Source organism: Dendropsophus ebraccatus, chromosome 1 (assembly GCF_027789765.1).
Source record: "Dendropsophus ebraccatus isolate aDenEbr1 chromosome 1, aDenEbr1.pat, whole genome shotgun sequence".
Classification (NCBI taxonomy): Eukaryota; Metazoa; Chordata; class Amphibia; order Anura; family Hylidae; genus Dendropsophus; species Dendropsophus ebraccatus.
The window spans coordinates 85,907,523-85,929,187 of NC_091454.1; the positions used below are offsets into that span (position 1 = coordinate 85,907,523).

Genomic DNA, 21,665 nt, shown 5'->3' on the forward strand with positions numbered 1-21,665 from the left:
GATAGATATATAGATAGATAGGAGATAGATGGATAGATAGATAGATAGATAGATAGGAGATAGATAGATAGGAGATGGATAGATAGATAGATAGATAGATAGGAGAGAGATAGATAGATGATAGATAGATAGATAGATAGATATCTCCATGGCGTGTCTGAGCGCAGTGCCATTTACAGCCCCCCTATAATGTGTTACTAATAGTGTCCCCATAACAGTGCCTTTGTACTGTCACCTATATATAATATAATCTTTACCCATCATTTATACTGTATATTCCTGCACTGTCATCTGTATATACTGTATACCCATCAGTTATACTCTGTGTCCTGTAGGGTTTACGTAGCTGTATACCTGTGTATACAAGTCCTATAGTGTGTACATAGCTTGGGTTGCTGCTCATTAAGTTACTGTACTTTTTTTTTTTTTTTTTTTTTTTTTTAAAACTTTATTGAAACAAAATATCCCCAGTTTGGCACGGCCAAGTGGGTGTGGCTTGTAAAAAGGGTTGTGGCTTACAAAAGGGGCGTGTCATAATTATCGTTGAATTATCGTTACCGCAGCTACATATGCGATAAACCGTGATATTGATTTAGGCCAATATCGCCCAGCCCTAGGTTAAAGGCTACACAGTTTTGTCCATTTACATGTTAGAACGTGACTGTAATGACTAGTTATGACGTTTCTGAGTTAGAAAGTTGAACACTTTGAGAGGTTGTCTGGGGAAATCTTGACCTATGCGTACTGTCTCCTGATGGCATAAAGCAGCAGATAAGAGGTACTTACCTCACTTTACTCCTCTCTAGTCCTGGCTGTGTTTCCGTTATCATGGCTTCTGTTGTTGACTAGTTTCCCTGTTCAGCTCTATGATTGGTTAAATAGGAACAAAGCTGGGACTGGAAGTTCGTATAGAGGGGGGAGGTCAGCAGGAGTATGGCTCATTTGTAGTATTCCATGTGGAGGAAGTATGCATCTATTGTGTTAAGTAATTTGCCAGCCGACGCCAGCAATATTGTTCAACAGTTTGGGAACCCACATGTAGGATAGGAATGAGCAGCAACTACTCAGAAAAAAAATCTTCTCTGCCTTAACAGTTCTGAAAATTCTAGTTTTTGATTCTAGTTTTGACTCCTACCCTTACATTCACTTATTTCATTTCTCCTCAAAGTCATGGATGGTAAATGCTTGGTGACCATCGCATGTTATGTACATAGTTTAATATTGTTAAAGTTTTTATATAAAGAGACTTTTGACTTGAGACTTTCTACTGTTTGATGGTTCTCCTCAGTGTAACATCCTCGTGGATTGCTTTAGCAATAGTGTCACCTGCTGGCTGCATATAGATGGCTCTGATGTGAAAGTGGAATTTTTTGTTGCTATAGCCAGCCTGTTTTTATCTTTACATATCTTTTATTTCTCTTTTTTGATAAACACTCATTTGCTCTAGGTCTATGATTCCTCTATTAGCTTGTGTATGTTGTGTTCTCATTCAGCACTCCTTCTAGTGACCACACAACATACACAAGTCTTAAGCACCTAACACACACACACATCAACATATATGTTTATGTAATAAACATAAGGACCAGTGAATCATAAGTGTAAACAAGATGTATGTGACTCTGTTTGTACTGATCTATATGATTCTATACTAAGTAAAACAGAACTGGGTGCCAAAGCAAGAAAATAGCTCCCATGGATGTTGTATGTAAGAAGCAGAGTGTGACATGCCTAGGATGGAATTTTACTGCAGGTCAGTGCACAGTCGAGCAGTTATAAAAACCGGATATAATAAAGTTTATACCAAAATGGTTGCAAGCACAAAGAAATGGAGAGATAAGTCCTGGAGATGCATAAATAAGGTGGGTCAAAGGGCACTGATTTTACCACTGGCAATAACACTCCGAGCAAGCGCTGTGTTTATTGGGCTGTAGGAGTGGCACATCTGTGCCTCACGTAGGTGTGTCAGGCTCTGTAGGAAGGAGTGATTATCTATCCAGACAGCTCTAGCTGAAGCTGACTGACACAGGGAATGTGTCATCATACTATGACCTATGGGTTAAACATATTGTTTAAAGGGGAACTCCAGGTAGAGGTAAAAAAAATGAACCTTCTGCAGAAGCAAATAACATTACTTGCCTATCTATACCAGTTATGAAATAAAAAATACATTTGTTTTGGGGGGGTTTTGTTCTGTATTGTGTGGCTGCACTCACTGAGCAGTTGTACATAGTACTACAAATTCCAGAATGCAATGCTTTTCCTCAGCTGTTCATCACAGTCCTCCACCCTGCCCATTTCCCACCCAAATTTTCTTTTCTTTTCATCTCCACGCATGTATTAAGATCAAGCATCTTTTTATCTTTAAAGTTGAGCCCCACTATAAAGAGTTTATCCGATATTATCTTACATGGGATATACTGGTTATGCCTCATTTTTTGTCCAGGTTGGATTGACAGTCCCGGCTCTTTGTGCCGTTTAACATCATTTAATTGTGTAACAGCATTATTTTTGTAAATACGCTGCAGTATTCACTGCAGGGTTTTGCACAATCAGCTGCTTCTGGCCGGTCAGAGATGGTGAATCACTCAGGGGATTGGGGGATCCAGAGAAGCCTCATGTGACATCATGCCCTGCCCCGTGTCTGCATCATCAGCCTGATCTCAGCAAACACACACAATGTGAGACAGAGGCATGGAAGATTTGTCTCCTAGGGGGGAGAGCAGTGGGAGCAGGAGACAATGTGGATTGGCACAGAGGCTAGTTTTCTTCACTTCCTGGATTTCTATCAGCTACCAGTGTGGCAGAACCGCCCAAATATGCTAATAATTGTATAGACACATCTATTTAACATTTGTAATGTATTTTTAATGGAAATTTTTTTTCCTTATGTGGCGTTCCTCTTTAGGAATTTGTAATTTTTTTCCCCGTATGTATATGTGTGTGTGTGTGTGTGTGTGTGTATATATATATATATATATATATATTTATCTGGGTTGACACTTTTTGCAGTTCATTTAAAGTATATGTTTTATGAAAAAAATTTATGCAGTTGTATAGATCCGTTATTCCATTGACTTCTATTATTAAAAAGTATTAAAACGGATTATTTTTTTTTAAGCTTACACAAAAAAGTGGTTGACAATGTTTTTTTGTATGTTAAAAACGGATACAAATAGATTGCAAAAACACAGTGTGAACCCATCCTAATTTTTAAATGCTGTAGTTTTCATTCCAGCTTCTACACTCTCAGTAGACTAAGGCTGCATTCCCACGTTCTGTGTTCTTCACGGAACACGGACGTGGAATGCCTGTAACGGACTCTTCCCCCGCCTGGGCAGCATCTGTAATTTGATGCTTGGAGCGGGGGAACTGTACAGATATGCTTTGCGCTGTAATGACAACGCCACGCGGCTGATTCTTTACAGCGCTGCCCAGGTGTGGGAGAGTCCATTACAGACATTCCACGCCTGTGTTCCGTGAGGAACACGGAACGTGGGAATGCAGCCTAATACTTCCTGTTCTGTAGAGATCAGTTCTAAGAATTCTGCTCCATGTTATCACAAGGACAGGTAATATCAATGCATAAATGCAATTAATGTCTGTAAGTAGCAGATCTGACTCCTGAATTTTATCAGGCTCTGACTCCAACTCTGCCTGCAACTGGTGTAAAGTAGAACTGTCTCAACAGCACTCTTCGTAATGTCCTAAATGATCCTGGGGGGACTTCTCAGTGAATAAGGCAAAGATATAAAGCAGATTCTCCGCTTTGTGTATGTGTCGTGGATGCAGCTTGCCTCCTACCTCCATGTCCTGAAGAACTCACTACTAGCTAAATATTCCCCACAAGTGATATGGAGGTCAGGCATAGGTCCAAATTTATCAGCTCTGCCATTGTGCATGCTCCTGAATCATTGTGGCTCCACATGAACTACTGGCTCACTCAGTAACTGTAGCTGTGCCCCGCATCACTCACTCATTGGCTGAGCGGGCATTTCTGAGTGGGTTGTGACCGTCACAGAATAGGGAGCTTGGCGAGGGACTATGAGTGGTGAGGCTGCACTGTGGGGCATGGGGACAGTAAATAGGACTTCTCTGTGTGGCATGTGCAGGTCCCACCAAATTCACTAAGAGATGTGTGCCTTTTTGGGACTCTGGCAGCGTAAATGGGGACGGACCTGGTTAAAATGTCCCCTACAATCTTCTTCCAGAGAGAACACCACATTGAGGATAGAGGTTACTGCTACACTACTTATGGCTTCTCCTTCTCTATACTACACAGGATTTTACTCCTATTACACTGCTAATCATATACAGTCATCCAGCAAAGAACAGCACAGATCTCCCCACACAGTGGACTCCAAGTCAGAAAGAAGCTTCCAAATAGTGATTGCCAACTTTTCCCTGACCACCCTTATCTTATAGGTCAGTGCTTTATTACTAATACACATTTATTATGAAGGGTGAAGCATATATGAGGGAATGTTTGTATTTCTGGTGTTTACAAATAATTGATAAAACGTAAAATATATTAACCCCTTGATCACCCAGGACATTTGCCCTAGAAAGTTGTTGAACCCTCCCATTTTATTTAATGTACAACTGAATGACATGTTACGCTGAATGATGTTCGAACAATTCGTGAAAGATTAACAATGAAAATAGGTCCGGATTCTATCAAATAAGCTATGAGTTCTCATTGGTTGTTTAATCTGTGCCCTCTAGTACATAAAACAATTGTTTAAATCCGAACAATTTTTGTAATAGAAACCTAAACACTTCAGCAAGAACTTTTTTTTTTTTTTTACCAAAAAAAGACATTTAGGTAGTTATAGTAGTTATTTTTGTAAAAAAAAAAAAAAAACACTAGGTTTGCATCCAAGCAAGTAAAGTATTCACAACAACTGCACCAATAAGCGTGCTACAAACATCACACTTGTCTGCCATAGTTATGCTCTAAGAGAGAATGTGCCACAAAATCAACGCAGGTATTTACACCATTTTACACCCAAACGTGTGCTGCATTTCCCTCAGCGCCAATGTCCTCTCTGTGACGCCCAGAAAGCCATGATAACAGATGAGTTTCTGCACTGTCCTTGACTAGCCGTGCATGGATAAGGTTAATTTACATATAGCGCAGGAAACTTACTATGTTGAATTTTGGGGGACATGAGGAAAGCTGATTACAGTAACTTATGTTTATGGTCGTTTTGGTGGTGGTTGGTTCCCTTTAATCATTGCTAATAAATGGAATACTCCTGTTTTGTGTTGTTTTTATGTTTGTTTTGTCTTTTTGCTGCTGCTGTATTGCGGATGTGGAAAATTCTAATGAGTGTGTGATTTCTATGCCACAGTTGTCAAGCTGTGGATGTATATAGCAGTGCTCTAAATATGAGGCAGTCATTCTCCACAGCCTGGGTGTATGGGGTGATCATTGTTTGGGTCAGGAATGTTAATGGCTTTGTCTGACCACATAATGAAGCTTGATCTCCTGTGCTGCACGGTGCTGTGCATAATGTGTCTGCTCTTCTGTATCACTACACATGTATTTCTCCATAGTTATTCACATTAGAGAGGAACCTGTTTGTGAGCCCAAATCTTTTGTTATGAACTGAAATGTAGCATTAATGTTTTTAGTGCATCTTCATCCTTCTGCTTTTCACCTGGTAACGTGTCTAAACCATTGTTCCCTTCACAGATGTGTCCAGCCACCTTTTTTATATTAGATATCACAAGCATTATCCCTCCTTTCCGATTTCTTCGCTAAAGGGACTTGTGAAAAGAATATTTTATACAATACTTGTAATAAAATGTCTAGGAGTGCCCAGGCACTGTTACCCTTTCCCCTGCTGTTTATACACTGTCACACCTGAGCCATGTCCTGACGTTTCCTGTTGGAAAACATCATGTTCAGCTGAACGCTGTATACATTTGGGGAGGGCATTGGGAATAAAGTTTGGGATAATGGCAGTGCTGGATTTACTATGGTCTCATAGGATGTGAGCGCCAAAAATATAAGTAGTGATCCGACTGAAGTATAGGAACAGGAACTTTCTTTACCTTTGTGCCACCTCAATTTGTTACTCGTATATTTTAACCTGTACCTCATGTATCATTGTGACATAGTGTCTGGTGGTGGATACATAAGCTCAGTGCTTCCCAACCTTTTCCACCTTGGTGCACCCCTACTAAAAAATGTTCTACAAAATAAGAAAACCGTCATACAGGGACTCACAGGTGACGTCTTCTTTTATCTGAGGAGTCACTTTCCCTTTTCCTCTCCATCCGCCATGATGATTTCTTCCAGCTACTTTTCATCTCTTCAGAACCTGCGAGACAAACATTTCTAGCAACTTCCTTTCCTTTCTCCCTCCTGTAGGCTCCCATAGTAACTGCACTTTTTGGTGTTATGTGCAGTAAAGCGAGTAGGAATGTGGGATGCCCCCTGTATGTAGGATCCCCTGCTGTGCCCCCTGTGTGTAGGATCCCCTGCTGTGCCCCCTGTATGTAGGATCCCCTGCTTTGATGAACTAATAATGCCCCCAGAGGTGCCCCCATGAACTAATAATTCCCCCAGAGGTGCCCCCATGAACTAATTATTCCCCCAGAGGTGGCCCCTATATACTAATAATGCCCCCAGAGGTGCCCCTATATACTAATAATGCCCCCAGAGGTGCCCCTATATACTAATAATGCCCCCATGAGCTAATAATGCCCCCAGAGGTGGCCCCCATGAACTAATAATGCCCCCAGAGGTGCCCCCATGAACTAATAATGCCCCCAGAGGTGCCCCTATATACTAATAATGCCCCCAGAGGTGCCCCCATGAACTAATTATTCCCCCAGAGGTGGCCCCTATATACTAATAATGCCCCCAGAGGTGCCCCTATATACTAATAATGCCCCCAGAGGTGCCCCTATATACTAATAATGCCCCCATGAGCTAATAATGCCCCCAGAGGTGGCCCCCATATACTAATAATGCCCCCAGAGGTGCCCTCATGAACTAATAATGCCCCCAGAGGTGCCCCTATATACTAATAATGCCCCCAGAGGTGCCCCCATGAACTAATTATTCCCCCAGAGGTGGCCCCTATATACTAATAATGCCCCCAGAGGTGCCCCTATATACTAATAATGCCCCCAGAGGTGCCCCTATATACTAATAATGCCCCCATGAGCTAATAATGCCCCCAGAGGTGGCCCCCATATACTAATAATGCCCCCAGAGGTGCCCTCATGAACTAATAATGCCCCCAGAGGTGCCCCTATATACTAATAATGCCCCCAGAGGTGCCCCCATGAGCTAATAATGCCCCCAGAGGTGGCCCCCATATACTAATAATGCCCCCAGAGGTGGCCCCCATATACTAATAATGCCCCCTGAGGTGGCCCCCATATACTAATAGTGCCCCCATGAACTAATAATGCCCCCAGAGGTGCCCCCATATACTAATAATTCCCCCAGAGGTGGCCCCCATATACTAATAATGCCCCCAGAGGTGCCCCCATATACTAATAATTCCCCCAGACGTGCCCCCATATACTAATAATGCCCCCAGAGGTGCCCCCATATACTAATAATTCCCCCAGAGGTGCCCCCATGAGCTAATAATGCCCCCAGAGGTGCCCCCATATACTAATAATGCCCCCAGAGGTGCCCCTATATACTAATAATGCCCCCAGAGGTGCCCCATATACTAATAATGCCCCCAGAGGTGCCCCCATATACTAATAATGCCCCCAGAGGTGCCCCATATACTAATAATGCCCCCAGAGGTGCCCCATATACTAATAATGCCCCCAGAGGTGCCCCCGTGAACTAATAATGCCCCCAGAGGTGCCCCCGTGAACCAATAATGCCCCCAGAGGTGCCCCCGTGAACCAATAATGCCCCCAGAGGTGCCCCCGTGAACTAATAATGCCCCCAGAGGTGCCCCCGTGAACTAATAATGCCCCCAGAGGTGCCCCCGTGAACTAATAATGTCCCCAGAGGTGCCCCATATCCTAATAATGCCCCCAGAGGTGCCCCCGTGAATTAATAATGCCCCCAGAGGTGCCCCCATATACTAATGCCCCCAGAGGTGCCCCCATGAGCTAATAATGCCCCCAGAGGTGCCCCCATAACTAATAATGCTCCCAGAGGTGCCCCATATACTAATAATGCCCCCAGAGGTGCCCCCATGAGCTAATAATGCCCTCAGAGGTGCCCCCATAACTAATAATGCTCCCAGAGGTGCCCCATATACTTATAATGCCCCCAGAGGTGCCCCCATAACTAATAATGCTCCCAGAGGTGCCCCATATACTAATAATGCCCCCTGCTCTGCCCCTTAAAAAAAAAAAACATCCTACTCACCTAATCCGTGCTGTGTGGCTGCAGGCAGCAGCTCCTCCCCCTCTTCTGGCTCCATCTTGCGAGCCGCGGGGACGGGACTTCCGGCAGGCGTGATGACGTCACATCATCACGCCTGCCGGAGAGGTCACTTCCCGACCTCCCATAGGCTGCTGGTATGAAGTGCCGGCAGCCTATGGGAGTGAATATAGGAGCAGGATGCTGACACTTCCTGCTCCTATATTCTGCTTACTTTAATGTTCCGCCCGCTCATAGTGCGGGCGGAACATCAAAGCGCTCTGTGCATCCCGAGAAGCTGCGCGGCCGCAGCTTCTCGGGATGCTTAAAGAGACAGCGTGCATTTCCCACCGGGATCCCGCGGCACCCCTGGCGGGTTCTCCCGGCACACCAGTGTGCCGCGGCACCCCCGGTTGGGAAACGCTGCATTAGCTGGTGGATGCAGCTAATGTAAATTAATGCAGGTGACTTGCTCTATATTTATCAGTGGATATACACTAATGACTGTCTATGCCTCATATTCTTATAGATTTTGTCCTATTGCAGGCATGTTGCTTTTTGCTTGGCTATAGCTGTTCTCTCCCATAATGAAGAGAGGAAACTTGCAGGAATGTAATGCACAGCCCTCTGGAGTACAGGGCCATGTCTGAGGCCCCCACAATTATTGCTTATTTATTACTGTGCCATGCAATTTCCAGAGAGCAAAATTATCAAGCAGCTGAAATCCAACATGGCCAATCTTCTGCCGGAGAGTTGGGAGGCTGCCATATACATTAGAGGGTGGTTGACATGTCTGATGTGTATGGCTAGATTAAGTCACTGATCATACATTGATGGTTTAGTCTTGCAATAAATGCAGAACTGCATTGAAAGGGAAATAACAGTAGGTTAAAAGTCTTTAACCTGCTGTTATGTCCCCACAGCACATAGGATGCTGATGACAAAGGTAATTTTCTTTACCTTGATTTTCAGCTCCGTTTTTTGGAAACCTTGACTTTTATTACATACGCAAATGAAACTGTTTGGTGCACAGGGGGTGGCACTTGGCAGTGATGTCTTTCTGGCACGGTGCTGTCCCAATATAGTCCCGCCTTCGGTGCGCCAAACTGCCTCATTTGCATATAAAATAAAGTATAGATATTCTTCATCCTTTGCGTTCTGTGCACTGTGGAAGTGCACAGAAGTTAGTCTTTTTACCTGTTAGTTTCCCTTTAAATATTTATAATGGTTTTGTTTGATTTTCTTCTGATGGGAGGGAGCCAGAATTGCAAATGCTGATAGCTTTTTATTGGTATATTATTCATTGTAGGACAAAATGCATTGATTCTTAACGCCGGGGAATGAAATAGCATCACTTCATGCCACTAAGGCATTATGTGTCATGTGCACAGTGCCAAGGAGCGCACAGAACTACACGGACTGCAAATCAGGTGAGCTGTGCAAATCTGTATTGCAGTCAGTGTGGTACATCATGTGTTTCCAGGGGAGGAACGGTCATACAGCACGTGCTGCTGCATGACATGGAATCCATGTGAATGAGTACATCTGTATTGTATTGTATGGATTCCAGATATGTGCAAGAGAGCTGGTAATGTGATGTCGTGATTGTCCTCAATGGCAAACAATTCTTCCCATATAGAGTAGTTAATTGTTTTATAATGTATGTTCGTTCTTTCCATTCTTTACTGCAATATTTCTTTTCTATTGATAAATTTTGTTCATTTACAGCTATCACCATTTTTCCATTGTGTAAAATCGCTTGTATTAAAGATTAACTGAAGCTGCCGGCACTAGCACATTTTAGGCATTCCTTGCTGTCAGTCGGCCGCTTATCTTGATTTGGCTTCAGAATCGGGTTCAAGGCTCGGAATTGTGTAGTGTGTAAATGATTGATGTAAGAGCAGCATGTTCACTTACTCCATGAGCCGCCTAACCCATCATAGGGACTCCGTACCTTTATTTTACATTGGTAGAAGCAAGCCCACAGACCTAAAACATCTGAATGTTACTAGTCATCTGCATATATGTATTTTATGATGTCATGTTGAGTTTCAGATGGCCTTCATTATAGCTCATTTGGAAATTGTCACAACTTAACCAAGCTCTTGTTCTTGGGATTGTCGGGGGTTCCCAGCTGTCGGACCCCCCTTATCAGTTTATTCCATGGATGCAGGTTAACTTTTAATCTTAATCTTGGGGTAACCTCTTTGATTCATGCCATACCTTTTAAAATCATGGCTGCTACATAGTAATTTTTTACCTTCCCTTCCCCACACTCTGCTGTAGCTACTTGGTATTATTCCTTCTAGTGTGGTGCTAGCAATATGCCTTTTGTTCCAGAATTTCTTAAATACATGGCTGTATGGTTATCCTTACCCCATCCTGTTCATAGCTGCATACAGAAAGTAGTGTCTGACAAGTATTACTTGAAATGAATTAAATGGTGATCACACAGACCGATTTCAGTAGTGCACGGGTTCAAGCTTTCATTGTGTGTTTCTTTTTTATTTGATATTTTCAATTTTGCTCTACTGTTGGAGCAGAACAATGAAACAAAGGTGTGGCCACTTCACTTTAATGCTAGACATGTGGCACCCAATTGTCTCCCTGACTTTAATGGGGTCTGTTGAAGTTCAGGCAAGGTATCTAGCTTTTTATTGGGAAAAAATGTAATTTAATTAAACAAAAAAACTTGCTGTAGATTGTGTTTTTGCCATATGTTGCAGTACCCCTTAGCAGACCATGTACCGATAACTGATTTGTTGTGTATTGGGCTGTCACTTCTGCCTTTTTATTTTATTTTACAGCAGCAAAACATTGATCAAATGCCCAATGATTTTATAGTAGGTCTGTGACTAGGAGGTAAAAATAAGGAAAACTGCTAAAAGGCCCGTATAGAGGTGTGTGAGGGGGAGTAGCTGCATACCTGATGGCTGTCATATAGCTTACTTAACTGCGATAAATGTGGTCTTGGCTGCAGGTGACCAGGTGGCTGAATGGTATTGTTAGGAGCTGAGAGCTCTCTGCATTGAGGACATTCAGCTGAGGGATGGAGCCTGAAACGCCCTCAGTCCAGATTGCTCTGGGCACCCCATACAAATATTATATATGTATGATGTATGCCTATTGGTGACCAGCTGTCATTCAGTGTGGTAGACTTCTCAAATATGACAGTGACCATAAAATCAACAGATCATATCATGTTTGGACTGGAACATGATGGTTTTCTTGAGGTTTCTTTCTTTTTGCTTATACCAGCTTGTTAGAGGTGAACACATAGGTTAACATATTAGTATCAAAGAGTAGGGTTAATGTGTATGTGGGTGTGTTTCTATGCATCAATTAAGTTTTACAGTATTGCAATGTGTTTACCATCTCCCAGATCCTCTTGGTGAGCAGCAGTCGGTACCCGGATCAGTGGATTGTACCAGGTGGAGGAATGGAGCCAGAGGAGGAGCCCGGTGGAGCTGCAGTGAGAGAAGTGTATGAAGAGGTATAATAGCCTTTTCCCTATACTCTTTATTGATTTGGGTGTGGTGAAAACATGTGACTATATTCAACTGATACTTTTAATTTCCTGGGCTGTATAGGATAGGAAATCTGTGCATTGTCCAGATAAGTAGTTTGTTGACCCTACCACAATAACTGAAGAGGAGGATTACAGCAGCAATAGAGAGATCAAGATCCCCCCCCCCCCCCCCCCACCGCTTTATACTCTGCATCGCAAACAATCATGACCTTGATCAGGTTACTCTGTATTAACCTTGTAGTGTTTAGTATTAGATAAGCGTATACTCAAAGTGCTGATAAATCAGTTGTCTATTAACTTAAAAGAAGGCAGCATATTGTGTTTCGCTGTGACAGTGTTCTACCCCAACACAACCATTTCCGAAGGTTTAACACTTACAGACTACAGTAAATAAAACATATTACCTTGGATGCCTTTGTCTTCAGGTGTGGCAGAAGGTGATATAAGGAGCAGTAGAAAGGTTTCCATGCACCTTCCCCTCCCATTCACAAGAATGGTCAGTTCAGCCATGTGTTTGTGGGGGTAAGCTGCTGACAGACAGTATTGGTGGAGGTTTTTTTCCACGAAAACAAAGGTTTAAGTCCGATCCTTGTCTTCCCCCCCCAACAGATGATGTGGGGAAGCATACAGACTCTTTAGACAGATGCCCAATACCCTAGAAAACTGTGTGCAGCTGAATTGTCTCTAATGTGTATAAGGGACTTCAGTCCTTTCTTTCAGTTTCCCATTTCTTTTTGATCCACTTCTGACTGTCTAAAAACTGCACTAAAAAAGAAAAAGGAGACAGCACCTGGAGCACATCGTATAATACTGCAGGGCTGGGGGATTTAAATTGTAAGCGTTGGTATTGCTCACCTTTGCGGGTCGTGCTATAAGCCCGACAACGCCAGCTGCTTTCGTCAAATAGCTAATGCCCGCTGCCTGTCCGAGGGTCCGAATGAAATCCGTTGAAGAAATGGAGAAGGAGAGTGTCACTCATCCGAGGCTGTATGTGTGGGGTTCTCAGAAGTCTGGCGCAGAGCAAATTGTTTCTCTCCATGGAAGGTGGGAGTCACAGTGAAGAAATAATTAGCTTCTTTATTGTAATGACGTAAAACCAATACGTTTCGAGGATCTACCTCTTCATCAGATAATTAAAAACATGATTTTAGCTACATATTAGCCTTCCTTGTATTTGTCTTTTTATCTTTTTAACAAACCACAATTATAATTCATATATTTTTTATATATTTATCTGATAATATAATTAGGTAAACATATTAATAGAAAAGATTTTATGAAAAGGCTATCCTGTTCACTATTTAACTCCACCACCCTATGCGGGACTTGAAACCCTATACCATCCAAATATTAAAAAAAACATCTCCTACACCACATAAGATTACAAATTGCACAGTTGTTTATACGCATATAAACTCAATACAAGTGTACAAATAATAGTTTTAGTGAAATTAAAGGTAGTGATTGATATTTTTAGCAAGCATAGTGATAAATCTAAGCGGATAAATTTGAATCCTGAATCTCCCGCGCAGGATGACTATAAAGATAGGACATGTATGTATGTTTTTAATTATCTGATGAAGAGGAAGATCCTCAAAACGTATTGGTTTTTACGTCATTACAATAAAGAAGCTAATCATTTCTCCACTATGACTCCCATCTTCCATTAAGAGAAACAATTTGCTCTGCGCCAGACGTCTGAGAACCCCACACATCCAGCCTTGGATGAGTGACACTCCTCCATAAAAACTGCACTATAGCGGTTTAAATCCAATTTAATATTCTCACATTGAAATGAAAAGGTTTTATATTTACCACCCATTAGGTTTCAGTATATAGGTACATGGTGCTCGTGTGACAGTATGTTGCTTGCTGCTGGAGTGCTTCATGGAGGCCCCATACCTTCCCTAAGTATCTGGTTTATAGAGCCACTGTTGCAAAAACAGATCAACAAGGGTTGTGATAACAATCAATTTTGCAATATACCCTTTTTTTATACTTATGTTTTAAGTTTTTTGTTTAAATCAACACTAAACACCTGTCCACTAGGTGTCTCCCTTCCTGCCAAAACTGCAATCAATGCTTTCTCCTCACTTTCTCTTTATTATTGGGTGGGCGGGGATTGTTTAGACCTGCAGATTAGGTGAGCAGAAGAATGAGGAAAATTGCTGCCAAAATAAAAGATTAAAAAAATAAAAAAGGGTCTAGGAAGGATCACAGACACTTCCTAAGCAAGCCTACATGTATTTTTTTTTCACACTTGATTGGTATATTTTAAATGTGCCAAGTGATTTTAATTTACCATGCACATACAGATACATAGCTAGTTTGTGGCACTTGGTGCTAACCTGTATTTTTACCAGGTTTTATTTAAAGTGTTTTTTTAATGTTTTCTAAAGGACTTTTTTCTTTATACAGGCTGGTGTGAAGGGGAAGTTGGGTAGACTCCTGGGAATATTTGAGGTGAGTGCTTTCACCTTTAATTGACATTAATAAGGAAAAATGGCAATTGTAATAGTTATTCTAACATTAAACAATAAAATGTTTTCCTATTCTATTAAATAGCTATATATATATATATATGTATAGGTGTCATGTTTTTATTGCAGTCTGTCTGCAAAATGGGTGGAAAGATAATGCCAAAAATTAAATCAGTGGATTTTATGTAGTTCATTATACATACTTTATCACACTGAATACCTTTATTTCTACTTTTTAAGCAGAACCAAGACAGAAAGCATAGGACTTATGTGTATGTACTCACTGTCACTGAGGTTCTAGAAGACTGGGAAGATTCTGTGAACATAGGTAAGTGCTGCTTGCTATTAAGCATTAAAATGGGGGGTCCAGCATTAGACACATTTTTTCCCAGAAACTTCATTACTCTTGTTCTTAGATCTAACAGGAGATGTTCCTGATGATTGAAGAACGGCCAATGTTATACCTATCCACAAGAAGGGTAGTAGCAAAGAGCCCAGTAACTACAGGCCAGTGAGCGTAACATCTGTAGAGAAGATAATAGATCACCTAAGACTTAACAATTTGATAGATTTAAACCAGCATGACTTTACTGTGGGCCGATCATGTCAGAATAAACTCCTTGATATCTTTGGTTATGTCACAAAAGTGCTGGATGAAGGTGGTCACCTATCTAGACTTCAGCAAAGCCTTTGATGCAGTTCCCAATAGAGAGCTGATAGAAAAGTTAGAGACGATTGGACTTAAATGGTAACTATAAAGTTTTGCAGGAGGCAGGATACGCTGTAAAAAAAAACCTGCCACACCACTCCTTCCGCGCTCCCAATGCAGGCTGGAACTGCTTTAAGGGTACAAACACACTTGCCGGATCCGCAGCGAGTCCCCTCGCTGCGGATCCCAGCCCTATACTTTCAATGCCAGACAAACTCGTAGCAGGGATGTACATCCCTGCTGCGAGTTTGTCCGCAGCCCGCCCTGTTAATCCCCCGCCGGCTGGACACTATACATTACCGGGTCCCCGCTCCTGCTTGCTTCGGGGCTCCCGGTGTCTGCACGTCCCGCTCAGCCAATCAGTGCGCTGCGGCAGGGCAGCGCACTGATTGGCCGGGCGGGACGTGTCGGGAACCGCCGAAGCAAGCAGGAGCGGGGACTCTGTAATGTATAGTGTCCAGCTGGCAGGGGGTTAACAGGGCGGGCTGCGGACAAACTCGCAGCAGGGATGTACATCCCTGCCGCGAGTTTGTCTGGCATTGAAAGTATAGGGCCGGGATCCGCAGCGAGTCTCGCTGCGGATCCGGCAAGTGTGTGTGTACCCTAAAAAATAAAGTGTCTGACGTGTGCCAAGGGTGTTGCAGGTTTTTTCACAGCGTATTCTGCCTCCAGCAAAACTTTATACTTTATTGGTAGTCTCCCATACCTTAAAGCAGACTGAACGGTTTTTAGTGAAAGTCATGAGAAATACAGGGTTAGTCATGCAATGTATTCACAAAGCATTGCAGAGATTCTGATGATATATCCCCTTCTGATTTCTGTTAGGTACAGTATTGTCATGGAAACCCTGTGTAGATTCAAATACCATTTATATCAATTTCCGTAAAAGTAATGACTTTTTTTTTTCTTATATTCAGAAGGATGTAGGTATTTGAATCCACGCGACGTCTTTATGACATGACTTCAGGAGGGCTTCTCTGTAGAGCAGCCCTTGAACTTTCGCCTGTAATTTCAAGCAGTCATCTGCCTACAAGTAAAATAAAATAAAAGTAAAAATCTAAAATATATTGTGGTAGGGCTTCATTAGGCCTTTCCTACTCTTTGCTGTAGTGCATGAAGCCACAAGCAGCTGTTATAGTGGCCATGGTATTACTTGTGGGTTCTGTGCCTGTGCCAGCTGTGACATACAGTTGACACCTACCAAGATTGTAGATGCCAGTTACCACGGTAGAAACCCCTAGATGGCATTGGCCAGTAGCATCTGCAGCACCTAAGGCTTTTGACAGAGGTGAGGTTTTTTTTTTTTTTTTTTTTTAACCCACTTGATACCTTTATCAAAAGTGACTTCAGCCTCTGAGGATTTTGACAGAGAAGGGTTTCCCTCTGTTAGCCCACTGGCCTCCCTGTAATACAATATGGGAGAAATCAGTGCTCGGCAACCCTATTGAATAAATTGAGCGCTGGTTATGCACTTCCATTGTGCTCCATTTTTTCTCTATTTTTCTATTTTTTTCAGGTTTTTCTCTATTCTCTTGATTATTGGGGGTCCCAGCAGTCAGAATCCTACCAATGAGCCTGCTGTCCCCTTTCCTGTGGATAAGGGGATAACAACATTTTAGAGTTAGAAGTATTCCTTTAAGGTATTACATTATTTATGCCACCTGGTGAATGGTACAAAATTTAGGCCCTATTACATGGGACAATTATTGTGCAAAAAAATCGTTGTATTGTTCAAATTTAAAAAAAATAATAAATTGTACATATTTCGTTGCTTGCATCTTGTTAGCTGAACCTAAAATAATAGTAATTGTTTGCTGTAATTCCACATTTCCTTGCTAATCATTCAGTGTAATTCCACATTGTTCAGTCTTTTTCTGGGATCAATTGTAACTATTGACTATTATTCTGTGTAATATGGTGAACAATTTCAGGTAGCTCTCGCTTGCGATTGTTTAGCATTAAAAATTGCTTTGACTAATAGGACCCTTAAACCATATAAAACTGGGGCAGAACTACTGTTAAGTAAAAAAGGGACTAAAGATGCATCTTAAAGAGCACTTGTCATAAAAACTCTTGAAATGACAATGATTTTGGTGTCTGTCAGTGGGGTGTCTGTCTGATCAGGGAAACAAGCAGGAAGGTTGACTTAGTTGTCACGCTCCTCCTTTTACATAAACCGAGTTTCTTAAAATCGCTTGTACTATAGATATTTAATGTTTTCAGAAAAATGACAGTTGCGCTTTAAGGTACATCTTTTAAATAGTGGTTTAAAATTGGTAATAAACTTAAAAGAAATATTCTCAACTTAAAAATACAATTGGAGGGCTTTCTGACCGTTGGGACCCCTGATAAATCAAGAGAATGAAGGAAAATAGTCCCCCGAAGGTACTTTTTAAAGTGGTATTCCTGCGATTAAAATTCTCATTGGCTAGAGGGTGTGTCTAATTTCAAGGGTCTGACTGGCTGAATGGAGCAGCACTGAGTAGGCCCAACCCCCTCCCCCAACCTCTCCATTTATTGTCTACTCTGCGATCTTTAGCAGCTCCATAGAGAATTAATGGCGCACATTCTGGCACACCACTTTGTTCACTGAGGAGAGTCGTGTCCCTGTTCTTGCAATTGTGGCAGTTCCAGAGGTCAGACCACCACATGATCAGATAATTACCCGCTATTATGTGGATGGATTATCTGGTTTTATTGCTGCAATACCCCTTACAGTTACAGGTTTTGAAATGTGGAAATGGAAAATATACATACTTAGGGGATAAATGTACTTATTTTAATTCACTTCAGGCCAGCTTTGAAATATTTTTAAATAGTTTTTTCCTCTCATTTTAGGGAGAAAGCGAGAGTGGTTTAAAGTAGAAGATGCCCTGAAAGTCCTGCAGTGCCACAAGCCAGTTCATGCGGAATATTTGGAAAAACTAAAAATGGGATGCTCCCCAACTAATGGGAATTCTGTAGGCCCACCATTATCGGACAACAGTTCTTTATATGTAACCTCTGCACAGACTTCTAGCTTGCCGTCAACAGTGAGATAAACTTGGCACTTTACAAGGCGACTCGCTGATTCAGTGGGAAGAATTGCCTTTTGTGTTCTCATGCGGACATCCTAAAGTTTAGACCTTGATTCTCTTGCAAAATGTGCTAAACCATTTTGGTTTCTTTTTTTTTTTTTTTTTTATTTTTTTTTTTTTTTACCATGTAAAATAGTGTTCAGCAGATAAAAGCCATAATTTTTTTTTTTTAGATGCCTTACATGGCCATTTTTTCTGGTCTTATGTTTATCCACATGATTATCAGTATGGCTTCTGTGCCGCATTCTTTTCCTACAGCTTTCTTTCTGTAAGGGCTTTAACTACTGCTGGATGTGAGATGGGCCTTTGTTATACAGTGTTAAAGGTTTAATACCAAATGAGGGCAATCCTACAGAGTACAACTAGTTTAGTCTGTATTTGATCTCTTTGGCTTTAAAGAAGGCTGCTATTACTTTACTGGCTACTCCATACTTGACTGGCTGTATTAGATTGATTTATTTCTTCCATATTCCTGTGACATGGTAGATCAATGGCAAGCATGAAGGTTTAGATATCGATTTGCGTATGATTGAGATCTGTCTGTCAAGCCCCTAAATATAAGTACCAATGGAGGTACCACTGCTGAATATATCCATACGATCTTTAAAATCTATATATATTTTCTGTGATCCCTTTTTGACCTTCAACTTGGATATTCTGCTGGGACCTGCACATGATAATCTGCTATTGATGTGTATGACTTTAGTAGGCTGAATATTTATATCCTTGGTTTTTAGGACAGGGGTTGACAAATTTTAGTGGCCAGGTAGTCAGTACAACTGGAGCCTAACTTCAGTTGCTTTCTATTGATGTCTATGGAAGTTTTACTTTGCTAGCCATCAAATATTAGCATGGCTTCTGTAGTCTAAAGTATCTTATCTCTGACCTAGGACATTTTTTTTCTTATTTAGCATTGTTGCAAAGTCCTAATTTAGGATGCTGTAAAATGGGAAACTAAAAAGGTGAACAGAGATCTGGCTGGTACCCGAATGGTGAATCCCTGACATTTTAGAAGCTATCTTTACAGCATCATCAGTAGTGGGTCCCTGTGTGGGTTGTCACACACTTGTTTTCATGCCAGTTATTGGGGTGTTCGTGGCACAAATAGGTCTCATACGTTATACTTTTATTATTTGCCCCAAGATGAGTAGTGCCATAGGTGTCTTTTAGGCAGAGCCAAAAATGTATAATATTGGGGAGGGGGGATTAGTCATTTTTTTTTTCTGACTGATACATTTTTCAGATGACAAACACAGCATGTCTGTAGCCAGCTTAGGAATGATACTGCTTTCTCTTGTCTGTTCTCTGTTGCAATTCTAGCCTGAATTTTTACCTTGTCTGTCTTACAAAGAACACAATGCACGATGGAAAGACGTAAAGACAGAATGTAGCTGAAGAAATGTAAAGCTGTATTGCTTCATAACATAGATCCATGAGCCATCAATGCATTAGCCTTGGCTGCCAAAGAAATTGACATTTTGGCCTTTTAATGCACTGGTAGACTGAAAATCAGGGACACATTGCTTTTTCCTGCATGGAAACTTCAATTGAAGTAGCGAAACCAAGCCTTTCTTTTAACCCTTTAGACCTAAGTGGTGCCTGCAGTGGTGATGACGTTGCACATCTGAATGTGCCTCCTATTCATAGAGACACAGAAGGCAAGCAATTACTCTCAGGTTTAATACCACAGAGCTGTATATACAATTCTAAACTCTTTGAGACTTATGTCTATGTGTGTTGTTCAGGATGTAAGGAGCATCTTGTTCAGTTCGCAGTCTGCCATCAATGCGTTCATCAAGCATTTGTGTGCTGGGGCTATCTGCGTTGTACTCACCCTGAGTACTCCATCAGAGTAAACTTTTTTTTTTTTTTTTTTTTAAACTTCCCCAGTGAGATTTTCTTAGTCTCATGGGTCACAGGCTCCATAAACCTTTACATCTTGAAAGACCTAAAACTTGTCTTTGGTTTCTGTTTGTGCACATAGTCCACACCAGACACCACTTGTGTACAGTATTGTGGCTTCTCTCTTTTCACTGCAAATAAACAGTTTTTATAATGATAAGGCACTTCCCTCTTAGTAAGATAAAACCCTACACATGTCTCTCATTGTATTAAAGTGTTTGTAGGTAAGTTGTAATTTTGCTTCCCACATAACCATATTCCATGTAAAAAAATTTTTTTTCTTTTTTGTTGTTGTAAATAATCAAACCAGTAAATCTACAGCGAGTGCACAAAGGATTGTTGTAATTTAAGCGTTTTGTTACTCGACATTGTTTTCTTCTACTTTTTTAACACAAACTGTGTAAAATGCTGCTATAAATTAAAATGATTGTGAGTGCTGTTACACTTTTTTTTTTGTTAAAGGAAGGATGGTGCCACAATTGTTCTGTTAGTTTAATGTACCTGTGCCATATGATTGCCTTTATACTTTTTAAGAGTAATGTTTATACCGTGCTTACTTCCCCTGCTTGATTCATTTTATTTCTCTAGAGCTTTTAACTTTTTCTATCCTTGTAGGTCTCTAGGCTGCCCATATTTTTGTCTGTGTTTTGGAGGGCTACGTATAGTTCACAGATAAGAATACAGCCATATGTTGGGTGCACCTTGAGAATTGGAATGGTGCTGTTACTAGGGCACAGCTTCTCATATCAATAAAGTGGAAGTGCAAATAACGGAGCCATTGCTGGCCATCACAATTAATATATGACATGCAAAAAGATCGAGAGATCTCGAGTCTTTTTGAGGCGGCAACAGGGGCTTTTGAGTTATAGGTTGAAATAACTTTGATTATTTAATCAAGTTGTGCCCTTTAACACCAAATACATCTTTATTAGGTTTGGAAGGATGTATATTAAGGAGAATCCTTCATAACCAAGCAGGACTGTGTTTGAGATATACAGTGGTAACCCCCCCCCCCCCACACACACACATCCTCACTGTGTTTGGGAATCTGCATTTCATTGTTTAGTTTCTTAGTGAAATAAATGAGTCAATACTTGAAATCCGTTCTTAAGACAGTGAGTGAGGTTTGGGTGGGGGAATGTACCACTGAATGCCACTCACATATGTTGTCCAGGCTTAGAAAAACATTGCAGCTTTCTCCTAGAAACCGCTCCACTCTGTGTGTGGTTTTGCAGCACAGTTCTTATATTGAGGTGAATATAGGTGAATAGTAATACCAGGCACAACCTGACAGGCCTGTGGCTGTTTTTTGTAAGAAAGTTGCTGTCCTTTTTCTAATGCTGGACAACCACTAGAAGGGGGGTTATCACAGTATTTAAACATGACCATTGTTCTTGTGACTGGTGGGGATCCCAGAGGTCATCCCCAAACCTTTCATATGTCACTGGGTCAGATAGTGCTGTAGCTTGTAAGCAACATTCATGACACATCCAGTTCATAATATATTCCATTTGCAGGTACTGTTTAGTAAGCCTAGGTTTATAGCAATGTCCTGCCTATGGCAAAATAACTAGACACTATAGGGAATTTTTCCATGTATTCTTCATCTAGATGT

General features: G+C 41.4%; 1 protein-coding gene across 3 annotated transcripts in view; it reads left to right on the forward strand.

Annotated features, from left to right (window-relative positions):
* NUDT4 (nudix hydrolase 4) overlaps window positions 1–21,062 on the forward strand; it is a 31,807-nt gene extending 10,745 nt beyond the window's left edge. Inside the window, exons 1-5 of one of the 3 annotated variants that reach the window (XM_069974238.1) lie at window positions 9,673–9,783; window positions 11,736–11,846; window positions 14,301–14,345; window positions 14,603–14,690; window positions 17,910–21,062. In XM_069974238.1, coding sequence (XP_069830339.1) covers window positions 9,712–9,783; window positions 11,736–11,846; window positions 14,301–14,345; window positions 14,603–14,690; window positions 17,910–18,112 — 519 coding nt within the window. In that variant the 5' untranslated portion in view covers window positions 9,673–9,711 and the 3' untranslated portion in view covers window positions 18,113–21,062. Of the gene's footprint in view, window positions 1–9,672; window positions 9,784–11,735; window positions 11,847–14,300; window positions 14,346–14,602; window positions 14,691–17,909 lie in introns of those variants that run through there. The other 2 variants (XM_069974230.1, XM_069974234.1) reach the window with 2 other exon arrangements.
* Window positions 21,063–21,665: the final 603 nt, after the last annotated feature.